This window comes from Schistocerca cancellata, chromosome 1 (assembly GCF_023864275.1).
Source record: "Schistocerca cancellata isolate TAMUIC-IGC-003103 chromosome 1, iqSchCanc2.1, whole genome shotgun sequence".
NCBI lineage: Eukaryota > Metazoa > Arthropoda > Insecta > Orthoptera > Acrididae > Schistocerca > Schistocerca cancellata.
The window spans coordinates 236,555,036-236,575,916 of NC_064626.1; the positions used below are offsets into that span (position 1 = coordinate 236,555,036).

General features: G+C 45.3%; 1 protein-coding gene across 1 annotated transcript in view; it reads right to left on the reverse strand.

Moving 5' to 3' along the window:
• The window catches only part of LOC126170093 (zinc finger protein 628-like), a 368,212-nt gene that overhangs the window by 191,125 nt on the left and 156,206 nt on the right, over window positions 1-20,881 (reverse strand). Inside the window, exon 2 of the mRNA XM_049920696.1 lies at window positions 8,264-8,449. Coding sequence (XP_049776653.1) covers window positions 8,264-8,449 — 186 coding nt within the window. The remainder of the gene's footprint in view (window positions 1-8,263; window positions 8,450-20,881) is intronic.

Here is a 20,881-nt window from a genome sequence, read left to right on the forward strand (position 1 = left end):
CTTTCTAGTCCTTCTTATTACTGTAGAAAGTTTCAGTCATCCTACGTGGACGTGGAGTTTGAGAGACGCTGGGGAGATTGGCGAACGAATCTGCAAGTAAACTCGGCGACTTTCAACGGACCCAAGAGCACACAGCAAGAAATCTGCCACAGCTCTTTACCAACACATTACCACACGGCAAAACTCACACGAGGGGAGTTTAGTTTCAATGGACATTTCAATATACCATTTGAAAACCAAGAATGCATGCTAATTTTATCTCTAAAACCATAAAATATCATAAAACTAACAATATAACATCTAGTGCAGAGAAGTAAATCTCGCCAACATGAATACTCTAGAATGAATCTTGTGCTCTACAGTAGTGTGCGCTGTTTTGAAACTTCGTGGAAGATGAAAACTGTGTGCCGGGCAGAGACTCGGGTCCTGAACCTCGCCTTCGACGGACACTGCTCTCACCGACTGAGCTATCCGTATGCGACTCACAATCTGACCTCGCACCTTTATTTCTGACAACTACCGGCTACCGTCCAAGCATCAGAGTTCTCCTTGTGGTGCTAGCACTCCTCCAAGAAAGGATATTGCGGGAAAGCGTGTGGGATATGAGGGCCTGTACAGCTCAGTTGATAAGAGCATTAAACGAGAAAGGCAAGATTCTGGCTTTGAGTCCCAGTTCGGCACACAGTTCTAATATGCCAGAAAGCCGCAAAACGATTACTGTAGTAGGAGTACACTATAACTTCCAAGCGAGCTGGCTGAGAACCTGGGCAAGCCCGTTCTGGACAGTGGGCAGATCAAGCCAGCTATGACCTGTGGTCCACTCTTCTATATCACTGCCTTCCTGTGATACCCTGCGGACACTAACCCAGTGGATTTTGCTACAGGCTTAAGGTTCTCCTCTTCGGAGAGTATGTCCCTTTAAGTTGATGATATTTTCTGAATTAATTTCTGACGTGGTGTAAGAAACTGGCGATGGGTACCCTCAGACTTGACTGCTTACAGGCTGATTTACCGTCTACTGTCAGGTCTCCATCAGATCATTCATCGTTGGGAAAAATGAGCCGTGTTGAAGGGTCAACATGTGGCGGAGGACTATCACCATATTTCAAGGTCGCAAACAGGTTTTTTTCTAGGTGATTTTATGACTGCTTCAAGTACTGTTGACCATATTAATGTCTATAAGTGTTGACGTTGGTAGACGAGTTTGTCTGGTAGTGTACTTGAAGCAGGATACACACATTCGCGAATGCACAGCACAGCGTCGCAAGTAGACTCAAAGAGCCTCACCGCTAACGGCTAGGCACCGACCAGCATGCAGCCGCGACTCCCAATTTTTGGCGTGTTCCTGTAGGATGCGACCTCATTACCAGAGTGAGACGCGCTGGGGCGGCAGCAAAGTCTGCTGCCAGCGTGGTTCCCTGTCAGTGCGGACCTCCACAGCCTGTCGTTACAGCATATTAGTAGCGTGGCTTCCGGGTCTTTCTAAGTAAGTCCCATTTACTCACATAATGTTTCGGTTACTTTCTTCCGTATTAATTTTCATGCCTATTTTATAGACAGTTCCTTATACCACGAAGATCATCGTCGGATTGTCAAGGTTCAAATGGATCTGAGCACTATGGGACTTAAAATCTCAGGTCATCAGTCCCCTAAAACTTAGAACTACTTAAACCTAACTAACCTAAGGACATCACACACATCCATGCCCGAGGCAAGATTCGAACCTGCGACCGTTGCAGTCACGTGGTTCCGGACCGAAGCGCCTAGAACCGCTCGGCCACTGAGGCCAGCAGATTCTCAAAAACTCGACTGAAGTGCACGAGTATACAGCATGGTATAGCCTAAAATGAGGGCATCACGTGTGATGCACATGCGTATGAGAAACGTGGCGCAGAAACCCGGTGGCCGCTCGTTTCAGCACAGCTCTGCACATGCGAGCCGCCCGTGCGTAGAAGACTTCTGGATTTGAAGAAGACAGGCCGTGGATTGCTCTCCACTGCTCGCCTCGCCACTTTAAGTCAATGTGTTATCATCTGTTGTCTTTTAGGCGGTTAGTAAACAGCAACAGTAAATATTTATTTATTTTAATACTTGATAATTATAACTAATTATGACAACTTATGACAGTAGACCTGTTAAGAGAGCACTTGTCATAAGCTAACAACCTGATCGTCGCCCAGCATATAACAGGAGTGATGGCTTGAGATGCGATTTCATTTCATAGTACAACTCCTATGGTTGTCAACCGTGGCACCCTTACAATACAGCGGTAAATCGATAATATTCTGCGCCCCGTTTTGTCGTCCTTCAGGGAAAGCCATGCTGGGCTTACATTTCATTAAGATAATACCCGCCCGCACACGACGAGAGTTTCTGCTGCTTCTCTTCGTGCTTGCCAAACCCTACTTTGGCCAGGAAGGTCGTCAGATCTCTTCCCAGTTGAGAACGTTTGGAGCATTATGACCAGGGCCGTTCAACCAGCTCGAGATCTTTAACGATCTAACGAGTCAGTTGGGCAGAATTTGATATTATATCACTCACGAGGACATCCAACCACTCCCTCGGTCAGTGACAAACCTAATAACTGCTTGTATAAGGGCCAGAGGTGAGCGACGTGTTATTAACTTGCCCAATTTATAAAGCTCTTTGTCTTGAATAAAGCATCCAATTTTTGTGGAATTTTAATGATTTGTTTGTCTGTACATGTACATAATGTCTATAGATTTCCACGGTGGGCGAGCGGTTCTAGGCGCTTCAGTCCGGAACCACCCGGCTGTTACGGTCGCAGTTTCGAATCCTGCCTCGGGCATGGATGTGTGTGATGTCCTTAGGTTAATTCCGTTTAAGTAGTTCTAAGTCTAGGGGACTGATGACCTCAGATGTTAAGTCCCATAGTGCTTAGAGCCATTTGACCATTTTATAGATTTCCGTTCCATTCGGATAATTCCTGCGTGGTGAGTTTTTTTTTCTTGTTTTTCCTAGACGGAGTCATAGAGCGCAAAAATTTTTGGGGAACACAGATATTCGAATTAACAGAACAAATAATTCAGGACTTTGTGTGTAAGTGCTTACCCTCAGGTAAAAAGGTTGGCATATGGTAGGAAATCATCCAGCTACTTCAGACCTGTCAGAAGGCTAATGAAAATAATAACATTGTCTCTTTCTTTTCCCTTTTGCCTCTTCACATTTCTCTACACGGTCGGCACTATTATGTATCGGTTTTGGCAGCGTTTGTTCTGGTGTATTGTAGCAAGTCTAGATTACTTCAGGATTTTGGTCAGATTCTACAACACACACACAGATTATTGATAATTTATTAAAACTTGCGCATGGCAAATCCTTAACTCTGGAAAACAATTGTTGTCCTCATAGGTAATAGGTATTCGATATTGTCGCTGACATTTGTAACATTTAGCACTTCGTTCAGTGCAAAATGATAGTTTAACATCAGAGTATAATTGTCTGTACCTTAGTGTAAAGTTCTGAATAACTTCTAAGACGATACTGTCGTCGCAAGTGATGATTACAAGCCGTCGCTGATTTCACAGAGACTGAGCGGCTCTGTGCTTGGACATAAATAACTTTTCGGTTGCAGCGACGTAAAGAAACACATGGCGGTGTTTCCACGCTGATGTCTCTTATTCGGTATGCGTGCCATCATGAGGCACCAACTTCTGCATAACAGCTTTTTCTGCGGATCACAGCACACAAGTAGCATTTGGTGGCTGTATGAGTTTCTTGATGCCACCAATCCCCGTCGGATGGAATTTCTGTAGCCCGTCCGTGTATAATGTAGATCTCACATTCAACTAAGGTAAGTAAGCAGTTGCGTACTACGTATCTGAGTCGGGACGTTGGTACCAGTGCAGTATTCACTTAGTAGGCTATGGCAAACCTCCTACTAAAACTGGACAGTTACTCAGCTTCTGTTGTTAATCCATGAGGCAGATTTGATCCAGTACTGGCTTGCTTCCCTGTCTCCTGGAAGCACGCGATTTAGCACCCTCAAATATACGGCTGAGTAGATGAATGTAGTAATAACTATAATGATAATAATAATAGTTTTTATTTGTATTAATGAACTCCCTCAATCACGGTTACTATTACTTGCAACTGTCCCGAAGAAGGCAAGACTAGTACGTAAAATCTCCAACTTGACACCTTTGCACCATACCTGCTACTACACCTACTACCCTCTGTAGAATTCTCTAAAAATTCCATTCACCTGAACAGTATTCTAGTACATGTCGTGTTTTTGTTTTGCAAGCTATATCTTCAGTAGACAAACTGCAGGTTACCAGTTTCATCACTATAAACAGTAGATGTTCATTTTCTTTACCCACAACTATGCGTGTTCGATCATACCACATCATACCTCCAGACATTCCTACTTCCACGTACGGCCTTGATTCTCCATTGTACGGCAGTCTTTGAGGCCAGAATCGACATTTTCACTTCAATTTAGTTATTGCATACATCAGTACCTGAGTCTTCACCAAGGACCCCAAGATAAATTTTTCTTTCTCTCACAGCTCTTACACAATGTGGTGTTACGCTTCGCCCGCCCACTGCTTCAGCTAACAAATGGAACCCGATGAAGGTGACGTCATACCGCGTGGTCTTGGAAGCAGCTGACATGATGCTACTTGCAGGTGTTAATCAAGCAGTCACTTTGAACACTGGCGAATCGAAGCTAACCATGGGGTTGTAGGTGAACAGGAAGGGCAGTACCAATATCATAACAAGGGGAAGAGCCCTATTCGACTCCTTTATTGTGATACAGTCCGCATTCAAGATTTACAAACCAAAACACGAATACTGAGCATTGTGATCGGGAGGAAAGAGCGCACTAGTGTTGTGTATCAATTTCACATATCAATTAGAAAGAAATTACGAAAATCTAATCAATTAAACCCCCGCAAGACTGAGACGAGCTGGAGAGAGGAATTCTAGCAATGAGAAGCAACAGTGAGCATAACTGCGCAGTGCCTAACTTGAAGGCCGTAGCATTTCACCGTATTGTGCTCATGGTAGCCGGCAGTCATCCATGAGGTCCTTTGTGATGGACACAGGTTAACTTCTGCATGACACACACAGAAGTAAGGCTGAGCGACCCTGTGGGATGCTGTTTAACAACTCTGCCCCAGCAACAAAACATCAGAGCTGTGCCTCTCTTACCAGCGAGTTCTGAGGAAACTTCCCAGATCTGTTAGGTTGTCATTACCTGGCTGGTCCTAACTGCGAACTACCTCCCACAAATATATCCCTGCACTCCTGGCGTCAATCTCCAAACCAAGGAGCTTCTCCAACAGTCACTACCATATTGGTGACCACCAGTAACTGCAGTTTGAATGACGTTGCCTAAAACATCACATGGCCAAAAATTACTCTTCTGTGTATGGAAAAATTGTATAGCTGAAACTGAACTTAACTGTAATAGATAAACATGTACTACATGAAGTGACAAATGAAAATTTGTATTGGAGTGGGGCCCGATCCCAGATTCCCTTCATGAAGAGTGATCGCCTTACCACATAGGTTATCCGAGCACGCTTCCTCACATGCCACATATCTATCTGTTTCTTCTCATAGACCATTAATTCATTTACCCACACTGAAACATCTCGTGATTCCTGTGCAGTAGATAGATGTATGACAAATGGAAGTTTGGGTCAGCCCAGGGAGCATATTTGGGTAGTCTAAGTGGTAAGGTGACCGCTCGCGATAAACGGGAATTTCCGAGTTTCAGCCTTCGTCAAGCACAAATTTTCGTGTGTCACTTTAGATAGTACTTCTATTCCTATTACAGTTAAGTTGAATTTCAGGAATAAATTCAATGTCTGAAACTGCAGTTTGTCATCAAAAGTAAATAGGAAAATTGTGAAGAAGTCTTCTTTTCACTCTTGTCTGAGAGTTACGAACAAAATCTAGAAGCATGATTTTTTATACAGGGTGATTCAAAAAGAATACCACAACTTTAGGAATTTAAAACTCTGCAACGTCAAAAGGCAGAGCTAAGCACTATCTTTCGGCGAATTAAGGGAGCTATAAAGTTTCATTTAGTTGTACATTTGTTCGCTTGAGGCGCTGTTGACTAGGCGTCAGCGTCAGTTGATGCTAAGATGGCGACCGCTCAACAGAAAGCTTTTTGTGTTATTGAGTACGGCAGAAGTGAATCGACGACAGTTGTTCAGCGTGCATTTCGAACGAAGTATAGTGTTAAACCTCCTGATAGGTGGTGTATTAAACGTTGGTATAAACAGTTTACAGAGAATGGGTGTTTGTGCAAAGGGAAAAGTTCTGGACGGCCGAGAACGAGTGATGAAAATGTAGCACGCATCCAGCAAGCATTTGTTCGCAGCCCAGGAAAATGACTCGCAGAGCTAGCAGAGAGCTGAAAATTCCACAATCAACTGTATGGAGAGTCCTACGAAAAAGGTTAGTTATGAAACCTTATCGTCTGAAACGTCAACTACCCGAGGCGATGGATCGGCCGCCAGGCAGCCCGTGACAGAGCACTTCATCACTGGCCTCCAAGAAGCCCTGATCTTACCCCCTGCGATTTTTTCTTATGGGGGTATGTTAAGGATATGGTGTTTCGGCCACCTCTCCCAGCCACCATTGATGATTTGAAACGAGAAATAACAGCAGCTATCCAAACTGTTACGCCTGATATGGTACAGAGAGTGTGGAACGTGTTGGAGTATCGGGTTGATATTGCTCGAGTGTCTGGAGGGGGCCATATTGAACATCTCTGAACTTGTTTTTGAGTGAAAAAAAATCTTTTTAAATACTCTTTGTAATGATGTATAACAGAAGGTTATATTATGTTTCTTTCATTAAATACACATTTTTAAAGTTGTGGTTTTCTTTTTGAATCACCCTGTATATTTAGCTTAATTTCCTAATAAAATAAATATAGTATCACGATACGATCAAAGTTTATTAGATGTTTGCGAGCGATACTACGATGAGAGTCTGCTACAGTAATTACTGACAGCTACTCTCCTGGTAGTTTCTGTTTCGGTTTACATCTCTTCCTATCTGTGGTGTTCTGTTTCTCTTTGCAGCTACCGAGCAGCAAGTTCTGCTTGTTAAGATATTTTCAGAAACAGTTTGAATTACAAGGAGAATATCTACAATCTTTAATTATAGTGGTTGGTATACAATAACGTGACAAAAGTCACGGAATATCTCCAAATTTCGTTCGGACTTTCTTTTTCCCGGCGTAGTGCAGCAATTCGACGTGGCATGGACACAACAGCCCGTTCGAAGTCCCTTGCAGAAATATTGAGCCAAGGTGCCTCTATAACCGTCTATAACTGCGAAAATGTTACCGGTGTAGGAGTTTGTGTACGAAGTGACCTCTCGATTATGTCCCATAAATGTTCGATCGGCGAGGAAATCATTCGCTCGAACTGTCCATAATGTTCTCCAAACCAATCGCGAACAGTTGTGGCCCGGTGAAACAGTGTATTGTCGTCCATAAAAATTGCATCGTTTTTTGGGAACGAAGTCCATGAACGGCTGCGCCATACTCAATTCCTACCGTGAAGTCTTGCCAACTTAAATTGGGACTCATCGGACCAGGCCACGGTTTTCAATTCGTCTAGGGTCTAACCGATAAGGTCACGACCCGAGGAAAGGCGCTGCTGGCGATATCGTCCTCTGCCGTCAAAGCCCATTAACGCCAGATTTCGCATCACTGCCCTAATGGATACGTGCGTTGCACGACCCACATTGAATTCTGCTGTTAATTCACTCAGCACAACCCTTGTCTGTTAGCACTGTCAACTCTACGCAAACGTCGCTGCTCTTGGACGTTAAGTGAAGACCGTCGGCCAATTCGTCGTCTGTGGTGAGAGGTAATGCCTGAAATCTTAAAATATGAATTTCCTAACGATTTCCGAAATATAATATCACATGCAATTAGCTCCAACTACCATTACGCGCTCAAAGTCTGTTAATTCCCGTGTCTTTAGTCACATCGGAAACTTTTTCATGTGAATCACCTGAGTACAAAGACATCTCCGCCTATGCACAACCCTTTTGTAGCTTGTGTACGCAGTACTATTGCCATCTGTATATGTGCATATCGCTATCCCACGAATTTTGTCACCTGAGTATATGTGCCTCTAGGTCTCAATGAGCTATGCGCGCTAAGTTAAGCTGCAGCATATCTACAGGGTAATTTTCAATCCGTTTATTAGTGGCAGATAAAGGCGTGGACAGGAGTGCACGGCCAGCACCGGAGAGCACGTACCGGACGAGCTGCGACTTGGTCTTGGTGGAGAAGTTGCAGGCGTCGCAGTGGAAGGAGCGCTCGTCGGAGTGCGTCCGGCGGTGAAAGGCCAGCTCTGAGAGCGACCGGCAGCGGTACATGCAGCCGGCGTGGTCGCAGGGCACCGTCTTGCCCGAGTGCACCTTCTCGTGCTGCTGCAGCGTCGTCCTTTGAACACAGGGAAACCTTCATTGTGACACACACACACACCACGGGGTGAGGGAACGAGAGTGAAGGAGGGATTAAGAACAGTTAAGGTGCACAGGGGGCGGTGGGAAGGAGAGAGTAGGAGGGATGGAGTGAGAGAGAGAGAGAAAAGGAAGTTGGAGAGGGAGAGGGAGAGGGAGAGGGAGAGGTAGGAGGAGAGGGAGAGGTAGATGGGAAGAGGGAGAAGAGGAAATACATGCAGAGTGAGGGAAGAAGTATGGAGGGAGAGAGAGAGAGAGAGAGACAGAGAGAGAGATAGCAATTATCAAAGACATTCGCACGCGTTTCAGCATGATATACACTACTGGCCATTAAAATTGCTACACCAAGAAGAAATGCAGATGATAAACGGGTATTCATTGGACAAATATATTATACTAAAACTGACATGTCATTACATTTTCACGCAATTTGGGTGCATAGATCCTGAGAAATCAGTACCCATAACAACCACCTCTGGCCGTAGTAACGGCCGTGATACAACTGGGCATTGAATCAAACAGAGCTTGGATGGCGTGTACACGTAAAGCTGCCCATGCAGCTTCAACACGACACCATAGCTCATCAAGAGTAGTGACTGGCGTATTGTGACGAACCAGTTGCTCGGACACCATTGACCAGACGTTTTCAGTTGGTGAGAGTTCTGGAGAATGTGCTGGCCAGGGCAACAGGCGAACATTTTCTGTATCCAGAAAGGTCCGTACAGGAACTGCAACATGCGGTCGTGCATTATCCTGCTGAAATGTAGGGTTTCGAAAGAAGGGTAGAGCCACGGGTCGTAACACATCTGAAATGTAACGTCCACTGTTCAAAGTGCCGTCAATGCGAACAAGAGGTGACCGAGACGCGTAACCAATGGCACCCCATACCGTCACGCCGGGTGATACGCCAGTATGGCGATGACGAATACTCGCTTTCAATGTGCATTCACCGCGATGTCACCAAGCACGGATCTGACCATCATGATGCTGTAAACAGAACCTGGATTCATCCGAAAAAATGACGTTTTGCTATTCGTGCACCCAGGTTCGTCGTTGAGTACACCATCGTAGGCGCTCCTGTCTGTGACGCAGCGTCAAGGATAACCGCAGCCATGGTCTCCGAGCTGATAGTCCATGCTGCTGCAAACGTCGTCGAACTGTTAGTGCAGATGGTTGTCGTCTTGCACACGTCCCCATCTGTTGACTCAGGGATCGAGACGTGGCTGCACGATCCGTTACAGCCATGAGGATAAGATGCCTGTCATCTCAACTGTTAGTGATAGGAGGCCGTTGGGATCCAGCACGGCGTTCCGTATTACATTCCTGAACCCACCGATTCCATATTCTGCTAACAGTCATTGGATCTCGAGCAACGCGAGCGGCGACGTCGCGATACGATAAATCGCAATCGCGATAGGCTACAATCCGACCTTTATCAAAGTCGGAAACCTGATAGTACGCATTTCTCCTCCTTACACGAGGCATCACAACAACGTTTCACCAGGCAACGCCGGTCAACTGCTGTTTGTGTATGAGAAATCGGTTGGAAACTTTCCTCATGTCAGCACGTTGTAGGTGTCGCCACCGGCGCCAACCTTGTGTGAATGCTCTGGAAAGCTAATCATTTGCATATCACAGCATATTCTTCCAGTCGGTTAAATTTCGCGTCTGTAGCACGTCATCTTCGTGGTGTAGCAATTTTAATGGCCAGTAGTCTAGTAATTTCTGACAGACAAGTAGCTGCTATGGCCTACTGTATGAAGCTTGAAATTAAAGATACACTACATGATCGAAGGTATTTAGATACCATGGTGTAATGTGGATTTGATTATGAGATGTCACAAGAGGCAGACACGTCATTAAAAAAGGAGGAAGGGAGTAATGTGCTGTCAGCAGAGAACAACAATTGCAGAATTGATCGGTCAGATGATGATGATGATGTTTGGATTGTGGGGCGCTCAACTGCGCGGTTATCAGCGCCCGTACAAATTCCCAACCTTTACTTAGTCCAATCTCGCCACTTTCAGGAATGATGATGAAATGATTAGGACAACGCAAACACGAAGTCATCTCGAGGCAGGTGAAACTCCCTGACTCCGGCGGGAATAGAGCCCGGGACACCGTGCTTTGGTCGGTCAGGAAAACGCAGTAACTTCGAACGTGGACTAGTCCTTGGATGTCTCTTGAGTAACAGAGCCATAAGTGACATTTCAACCCTTCTCAAACTACCCCGCTCAATTGTTGGTGATGTAACTGTGAAGCAGAAACGCGTAGGAAGACCAACAGTTAAGCCAGCACCAGGTAGACCTCATGTACTGACGGTCGGGGACAGTCGAGCAATGAGTAGGAAGGCTGTAAAGAAATAGGATGAAATCAGCAAAAGAAATTCCTCCTGAGTTCCGAAGTGCTACCAGCAGTCCAGCCAGCACAATTACTGTTAAAAAAATAGGTACAATGGAGGAGCAGCTCCTCATAAACACACATTTCTGCAGTCAATACTAAGCGATGCTTGCGATCGTATAAGCCGCAAAAGGACGACGCCAGTACACAGTGGATGTCTGGAAACAAGTGATTTGAAGTGATGAATCACGCTATACCTTGTGGCAATTCGACGGAAGGGTTTCAGTTAATTCTTGGAGAATATTACACTACGTGATTAAAAATATTCTGACACCTCCAAAAACGTACGTTTTTCATATTAGGTGCATTGTGCTGCCACCTACTGCCAGGTACTCCATAACAGCGACTTCAGTAGTTATTAGACATCGTGATAGAGCAGAATGGGGCGTTTGGCGGAACTTACGGACTTCGAATGTGGTCAGGTGCTTGGGTATCACTTGTGTCTTACGTTTGTACGCGAGATTTCCACACTCCTAAGCATGTCTAGGTGCACTGTTTCCGATGTGGTAGTGAAGTGGACACGTGAAGGGACGCGTACAGCACAAAAGCGTACAGGCCGACCTCGTCTGTGGACTGACAAGACACCGCCGACAGTTGAAGAGGGTCGTAACGTATAACAGGCAGACATCTATCCAGACCGTCACACAGGAATTCCAAACTGCCACCAGGATCCACTGCAAGTGCTATGACTGTTAGGTGGGAGGTGAGAAAACTTGGAGTTCATGCTCGAGCGGCTGCTCATAAGCCACACATCAAGACGGTAAATGCTAAACAACGCCTCGCTTGGTGTAAGGAGCGTAAACATTGGACGACTGCATCTTTCAACACGATCGAGCATCTGTTCATAATGCGCGGCTTGTGGCGGAGTGGTTACACGACAATAACATCTCTGTAATGGGCTGGCTTGCACAGAGTCCTGACCTGAATCCTACAGAACACCTCTGCGATGTGTTGGAACGCCCACTTCGTGCCAGGCCTCACTGACCGACATCGATACCTCTCCTCAGTGCAGCACTCCGTTAAGAATCGGCTGCCATTCCCCAAGAAAGTTTCCAGCCCTTGATTGAACATGCGAGAGTGGAAGCTGTCATCAAGGCTAAGGGTGGGCCAACACCATATTTAATTCCAACATTACCGATGGAGGAACTTGTAAGTCATTTTCAGCCAGGTGTCCGGATATTTTTTATCACACAGTGTATGTGCCGTCTATATAGAGTTAACAGTGGAGTACGGAGGAGGTGGTCTAACGTTAGGGGGGTGTTTGCCATGGTTAGAACGTGACTTCCTTATTGCGCTTAAGAAAACGCTAAATATAGAGGAAAATAAACATATTTTGAAGCATTGTGTACTGCGTACAGCAGGGGTACAGTTCGGAGATGACTGCTTTTTGTATCAGTATGACAATGCACCCTGCCGGAAAGCAGCATCTGTGAGGCAACGGTTTATGGACAATAACATTCCTGAAATGGACTGACGTGTCCAGAGTCCCGAACTGAAGCCAGCCTAATACCTTCACTTCGCTCCAGATTCCAGCGTTCAACATCACTATCTTCTCCGGTTTCGGTTAGGGAGAAGGTTTGGTCTGCCACCTTTTTACAGACATTCAGACACCTCATTGAAAGTGTCACCAAGCAGAGTTCAAGCAGTGATAAAAGAGAAAGGTGGACACACCTCATATTAATTTCTACTAATAGGTGTCCCGATACATTTGATTAGATAGTGTATTCTGGTTGTCTCCAAGGTGTCTGTGTAAAACGATAGTGCTACACAGTTAAATTCACAATTACGAAGCTATAAGTTGGGATTTTATCCGTACATCACAGAACCAAACTATATCGATGTGGAATAATGTTCATCGAAATGCAACCAGTTCAAATGGTTCAAACGGCTCTGAGCACTATGGAACTTAACATCTGAGGTCATCAGTCCCATATACTTAGAACTACTTAAACCTAACTAACCTAAGGACATCACACACATCCATGCCCGAGGCAGGATTCGAACCTGCGACCGTAGCAAACGCGTGGTTCCGGACTGAAGCGCCTACAACCGCTCGGCCACAACGGCCGGGAATGCAACCAGTAATGAAGGAAAAAACTAAAGGTTTACTAAGAAATAACTGAAAAATGTAATATATAATAGTTTCCATGGGCCCGAGAAATATTTAAATAACTCACATTGACACTCGTCTACTACTTTGTTAAACAACGTGTATATGTGTTTATGTATTTCACCTAGAGAATACTTCTGCTGCTGTTTTGATTAGTTCAGTGCAGTTGTCAACTTTTGGAAGTGAGAACAGTAATGATTGTGTTTTCAAGCTACTCAGTATTTCACATCATATTTTCTGAACTAAATTTCAGACAATGATTTATTTTTGTAGGTACATTCAGCGACATGTGTGCATACTGTCCACGAAATAAGTTGCGAATAAAGTTAGTAGTAAAGAAGAAATTAATTAATATTTGACGTCATATCTGGTGAACTATGTGCCGTACAATGATATATTTTTGTGTATAAATTCAGCGGCTTATGTCGATACTGTACGCGAAAAGTGCTGCGAATAGAGATAGTAGCTAGGAAGTAATAAATTTAAACGCCTTGCGTGATGCGGCAATTATTCACGCGTCGCGGTGTTTATGACGTCAGATCTGCTGAACTACTTGTCGTACATTGGTATATTTTGCTGGTACATTCAGTGGTGTATATGTGTCTGGAAAATGTGTCATGAATGCAGTTAGTCATAAAGAAGTAATAAATTAAAAGTCTTGCTTCATGTGGCAGTTTTACTGCGCGAACAGCGAAAATGTAGTAAAGGATAAAGTTTTTCTTTTCATCAGTCTGTGGGGATTGTCATTGACAAAAAGTTTCGTAAAGGTTTGAAATTATGTGTATGTGAAATGGAAGTAGTGGACTGGATTCAGAATATACACTACTGGCCATTAAAATTCCTACACAACGAAGATGACGTGCTACAGACGCGAAATTTAACCGACAGGCAGAAGATGCTGTGATATGCAAATGATTAGCTTTTCAGAGCATTCACACAAGGTTGGCGCCGATGGCGACACCTACAACGTGCTGACATGAGGAAAGTTTCCAACCGATTTCTCATACACAAACAGCATGTGACCGGCGTTGCCTGGTGAAACGTTGTTGTGATGCCTCGTGTAAGGAGGAGAGATGGGTACCATCACGTTTCCGACTTTGATAAGTCCAGGGCGTTCCTCCCGTACGTTGACAATATTTCGTCGTAATTAGGCAGAATCTTATGGATTCAGTCATCTTCCTCCCACCTACAGAGACGTCTGTTCTTCTCGTTTCGGCAAAGGATGATCTGGGACTGCGGAGGGCTGGGATTTACAGAATACCTTGCCAGTGTGCGAAGCCTAAAGTGACCACATGACGCGCACACTACGTGAAACATGCGTTGAACATGATCGCCACACTCGTTTTTCGCAGCTCAGTAAGTTAGCCACAGCCGAGCATTGCATCTCCAAGGGACATTCCATGGATTATTCTGCTACGGAAATGTCCTCGACGAGATCCTTCTGGGATTGACTTATCAAGGAATCGCTGAAAATACGTTTGGCGCAAGATCTTATTAATCGTGATGACGGCTTTCAACTGGACAAGGCGTGGGACCTGGTGATTTATTTTATTTCTTCACAAAGGAAACGTTTTATGGTTAGTGTCACGTCTAGCGACAGGTAATTTTTTTCATTTTGACATCTGAATTTTTAGCTCGTCATGCCCGTATTCCAACAGGGAGCGCACATGTAGTATCGCCAGTACACATGTGCCTGCGCGCCATAGATGGAGCCATATTCGAAGAGAGCGCAAAACTCGACAGAGGTCGCCCATGTAGCGGATGCCTTAGCGCATGTGTCACTGGGTCAATTTTTGCTATAAAGTTATATGCATCACTGCATCAAGCGTCCGGGATAAGGCTTCTCCGATGCCGCGAGAAGTTTCTAGGTACGTTATCAGTTTCTGACGGCATCCAATGGGCACATTTCTACGATGATCCTGGTTGGACGGCAGCAGTCGGCAAAATACCACGCCGACGCAGGCATGGTGTGAATCGACGGCGACCAACGATCTACAAAACAGCTGTCGGCGTCGAGACCAAATATGATACGAATGTTGATCCTGCCAAGAAAATCGACGTTCTATATGGACCTTCTGTCTTCCGAGGCAGATGTGTCGATTTTGCCCTTAGTGATGTTTCTGTCGACTTTGGCCGAGTATGGGTTGCCGCCGCCATTGTCCTCATTGACTCTACGTTCACTGGCTACGACTTTGGAGAATTTTCGAGCCAGAGATGTTATTGCCTATCGCACCTTCATGATAAATAAATCATGGGCTGCCACGAGAACCAATTTACTAATTTCTTTATTGATAAACCTCTGTCTGTTCGTTGTAGACTAGACTCACCAGAAGTTGGCTGAATGGCTGTCAGCCGAAATATCACACCAATATTCAGGAAAGGTAGTAGGAGTAATCCACTAAATTACAGGCTCATATTGTTAACGTCAATATGCAGCAGGATTTTAGAACATATATTGTGTTCGAACGTTATGAATTACATCGAAGGAAACGGTCTATTGACACACAGTCAACACGGGTTTAGAAAACACAAACTAGCTCTTTATTCGCATGAAGTACTGAGTGCTATTGACAAGGGATTTCAGATCGATTCCGTATTTCTGGATTTCCGGAAGGCTTTTGACACAGTACCACACAAGCTCGCTCGTAGTAAAATTGCGTACTTATGGAATATCGTCTCGTTTATGTGACTGGATTTGTGATTTCCTGTAAGAGAGGTAATTGACGGAAAGTCATCGACTACAACAGAAGTGATTTCAGGCGTTCCTCAAGGTAGTGTTATAGGCCCTTTGCTGTTCCTTATCTATATAAACGATTTGGGAGAGAATCCGAGGAGCCGTCTTCGGTTGTTTGCAAATGACGCTGTCGTGTATCAACTAATAAAGTCATCAGTAGATCAAAACAAACTGCAAAACGATATAGAAAAAATATCTGAATAGAAAAAATATCTGAATGGTGCGAAAAGTGGCAGTTGACTGTAAATAACGAAAAGTGTGAGGTCATCCACATGAGTGCTAAAAGGACCTCGTTAAACTTCGGTTACACGATAAATCAGTCTAATCTAAAAGCCGTAAATTCTACTAAATACCTAGGTTTACAATTACGAACAAGTTAAATTGGAAAGAACAGATAGAAAATGTTGTGGGGAAGGCTAACCAAAGTCTGCGTTTTATTGGCAGGACGTTTAGAAAATGTAACAGACCTACTAAAGAGACTGGCTACACTACTCTTGTCCGTCCTCTTTTAGAATACTGCTGCGCAGTGTGGGATCCTTACCAGGTAGGACTGACGGAGTACATCGAAAAAGTTCAACGAAAGGCAGCACGTTTTGTATTAGCGCGAAATATGGGAGAGAGTGTCACAGAAATGATACAGGATTTCTGCTGGAAATCATTTTTTCTCTGCCTCGTGATGACTGGGTGTTGTGTGCTGTCCTTAGGTTAGTTAGGTTTAAGTAGTTCTAAGTTCTAGGGGACTGATGACCATAGATGTTAAGTCCCATAGTGCTCAGAGCCATTTGAACCATTTTTTTTTTTTTGGAAATCATTAAAAGAAAGGTGTTTTTCGTTGCGACGGAATCTTCTCACGAAATTCCAATCACCAACTTTCTCCTCCGAATGCGAAAATATTTTGTTGACACCGACCTACATAGGGGTGAACGATCACCACGATAAAATAAGGGAAATCGGAGCTCGTACGGGAAGATATAGGTCTTCATTGTTTCGGTGCGCTATACGAGATTGGAATAATAGCGAATTGTGAAGGTGGTTCGATGAACCCTCTGCCAGGCACTTAAATGTGATTTGCAGAGTATCCATGTAGATTAAAATGTAGACCGTGGAAAGAATTCGACGTATTCCGTCCGTAATGCCGAAATTTTATGGACCACTCTTTATGCGGGAAAAATTTCAAGAATCAATTCATTATCACTGCACGACATAACCGTGAGAGAACCGTGAGAGAGAGACAATTCGTTTCATCTTGGCCGATAATTCTGATGTATCGCTCCAATCCGGAATGAAAAGATAGGGTTAAGAGAGAATCAGATTCAGACTAGAAATCTACTCTGTAGGAATCAGCATGGGTTTAGAAAAGGACGATCGTGTGAAACCCAGCTCGCGCTATTCGTCCACGAGCCTCAGAGGGCCATAGACACGGGTTCCCAGGTAGATGCCGTGTTTCTTGACTTCCGCAAGGCGTTCCATACAGTTCCCCACAGTCGTTTAATGAACAAAGTAAGAGCATATGGACTATCAGACCAATTGTGTGATTGGATTGAAGAGTTTCTAGATAACAGAATGCAGCATGTCATTCTCAATGGAGAGAAGTCTTGCCAAGTAAGAGTGATTTCAGGTGTGCCGCAGGGGAGTGTCGTAGGACCGTTGCTATTCACAATATATATAAATGACCTTGTGGATGACATCGGAAGTTCACTGAGGCTTTTTGCGGATGACGGTGTGGTATATCGAGAGGTTGTAACAATGTACTGAAATGCAGGAGGATCTGCATCGAATTGACGCATGGCGCAGGGAATGGCAATTGAATCTCAATGTAGACAAGTGTAATGTGCTGCGAATACATAGAAAGAAAGATCCCTTATCATTTAGCTTCATTATAGCAGGTCAGCAACTGCAAGCAGTAAATTCCATAAATTATCTGGGAGTACGCATTAGGAGTGATTTAAAATGGAATGATCATATAAAGTTGATCGTCGGTAAAGCAGGTGCCAGACTGAGATTCAGTGGAAGAATCCTAAGGAAATGCAATCCGAAAACAAAGGAAGTAGGTTACAGTACGCTTGTTCGCCCACTGCTTGAATACTGCTCAGCCGTGTGCGATCCGTACCAGACAGGATTGATAGGAGTGATAGAGAAGATCCAACGGAGAGCAGCACGCTTCATTACAGGATCATTTAGCGCTACGGAGTTGATAGATAAACTCCAGTGGAAGACTCTGCAATAGAGACGCTCAGTAGCTCGGTACGGGCTTTTGTTGAAGATTCGAGGACTTGGAAGAGCAGTTGAACGGAATGGACAGTGTCTTGAAAGGAGGATATAAGATGAACATCAATAAAAGCAAAACGACGATAATGGAATGTAGTCGAATTAAGTCGGGTGATGCTGAGGGAATTAGATTAGGAAATGAGACACTTAAAGTAGTAAAGGAGTTTTGCTATTTGGGGGGCAAAATAACTGATGATGGTCGAAGTAGAGAGGATATAAAATGTAGACTGGCAATGGCAATGGCAAGGAAAGCGTTTCTGAAGAAGAGAAATTTGTTAACATCGAGTATAGATTTAAGTGTCAGGAAATCGTTTCTGAAAGTATTTGTATGGAGTGTAGCCATGTATGGAAGTGAAACATGGACGATAAATAGTTTCGACAAGAAGAGAATAGAAGCTTTCAAAATGTGGTGCTACAGAAGAATGCTGAAGATTAGATGGGTAGATCACATAACTAATGAGGAGGTATTGAATAGGATTGGGGAGAAGAGGAGTTTGTGGCACAACTTGACAAGAAGAAGGGACCGGTTGGTAGGACATGTTCTGAGGCATCGAGGGATCACAAATTTAGCATTGGAGGGCAGCGTGGAGGGTAAAAACCGTAGAGGAAGACCACGAGATGAATACACTAAGCAGATTCAGAAGGATGTAGTTTGCAGTAAGTACTGGGAGATGAAGAAGCTTGCACAGGATAGAGTAGCATGGAGAGCTGCATCAAACCAGTCTCAGGATTGAAGACAACAACAACAACAACAACCTTCACCGAGGAGTCAAAAAAATGGTTCAAATGGCTCTGAGCACTATGGGACTTAACATCTGTGGTCATCAGTCCCCTAGAACTTAGAACTAATTAAACCTAACTAACCTAAGGACATCACACACACCCATGCCCGAGGCAGGATTCGAACCTGCGACCGTAGCAGTCCCGCGGTTCCGGACTGAGCGCCTAGAACGGCTAGACCACCGCGGCCGGCCACCGAGGAGTCAAGCAGTATATTGCTCCCTCCTACGTATATCTCGTGAAGAGACAAAGAGGATCAATAAAATCAGAGAGATTAGAGCCCGCACAGAGGCATACAGACAATCTTTCTTACCACGAACAATACGAGACTGGAATAGAAGGGAGAACCGATAGAGGTACTCAAGGCACCCTCCGCCACACACCGTCAGGTGGCTTGCGGTGTATGGATGTAGATGTAGATGTAGATTCCCAGCGAGAACCAGAAACGACGAATACCATTGGAGAGACAGTTCTCTTTCCTGGCAAACGACGAAAGCACGACAAGAAAAACTGAGAAGGGAGGAGGCAAAGGTAACGCGCAGGGAAAAATACGCGGCGGCCCGCCCCAGCATACGAAAATATTATGTAATGCCGGCAAATAAATACAGAAAAAACGAATTGGGGCAAAGGAGAGCAGAGAGGAGAGCAGGGCAGAGCCTTTTAGTTTCCTGCGGCCGGTTTTAAAGGCTCACGCCTCCCCGGAATTTATGAAGGCACGTGCCAATACTTCACGGCGCGGGCGGCGCGGCGCGGCGCGGAGCGGAGCTTGCATATATCCATCGCGCCGGCCGCGTCCGCCCACAGAGCGAGCGCGGGCCAGCCGGAGGCAGCAGGCAGCTACGGCCGCGGCCAGCCTTGATTTCTTGCGGCCCTGCTACGCCGGGCCCGCACTGCTGCCCCGCCGCTCGCGGAGACCGCTCCATGACGGATGGGACGCGCGCTCCCCGCCCGCCAGCGCCTGAAAAACAGGCGCCCGCTCTTAAGCACCGCGGCCCAAACTTATCTCCCTCCCCCCTCCCCCCCGCCACTCTGCCTCCTCCCACCACCCGCCCCTGACACCGCCCCCGAGCTCTCTCTCTCTCTGACTGGGGGGGATAACGTATACAACTACATCTCACCTATATCATGTATTTCATTTCCAACATGAAGGGTTTTCTCCTTCCCGGCTAAAGCAGGCGCATATATCCGGGTGATATATAGGACAAGCACACACATCGTCAACGTCAACTTCCAAACGACTTCCATTCCATAAGAAACGGGCTGACGCCGCCGCCGCCGCCTCGTCCGCGCCGCGCGGCCCGGCGACCGCCGCTGCCGCTAACTTATAGACGTACAGAGGAGCGTAATCCCGCTCATTAGCATATTTAATTGACGACTACGGAGCCGGTGAAATACGCTCGCCTGCCGGTAACTCACGCGGACGTTTATGCGCAATCGCGCGTCGCCCGCCAGCAGCGCCGGACGCGGCCGCGTCTGCTCTGGGCACAGAGCGGACGAGGGCGTACTGGCTGTCCCCGTATCTGCCGCGGCCGACGTATATATTCGCGCTCCGACTCGCCAACTGACTCGCCCGGGCTTAAATTTAGAGGCGCGGCGCGACTTGAGTCAGCGTTAAGGCGCTGAATCTGTATTGAGAAAACTCCGGCTCCAGTCCGCCTCCGCCTGTCCCAACAGTGCAGACGCGGACGTTATAAAGGACAACACCAATAAACAAACACTCACCGACCTCATAAAACATGTCGACCAAATGTGGCTACACTACTCGACCGGCAAGAATACTCATTCTCATTTATTGTTCCGTCTCAGCTGCTCATTTTTAATTACATGTTTCGATCACTCAGGATCATCTTCAGATCTAAGTAGCTGCGTCACCAACCCGCCTTTTCTACTTAGAACCACCTGTTAGACTATTGCATATGATCCCGACTGATCTAAATACGTAATCTGATTAAAAATGTGCAACTGAAACTCCGCAATAAATGAGAAATATATTCTTGTAGAAATAGTAAAACAACGAAACAGTTGCAAACTGCAAGGTTTATTAAACCCCTTCACCATGGTTTCAACGTTTATAAAAACTTCTCCTTCAGAAGGAGAATATGGGCAGCCTAAGCAAGTTA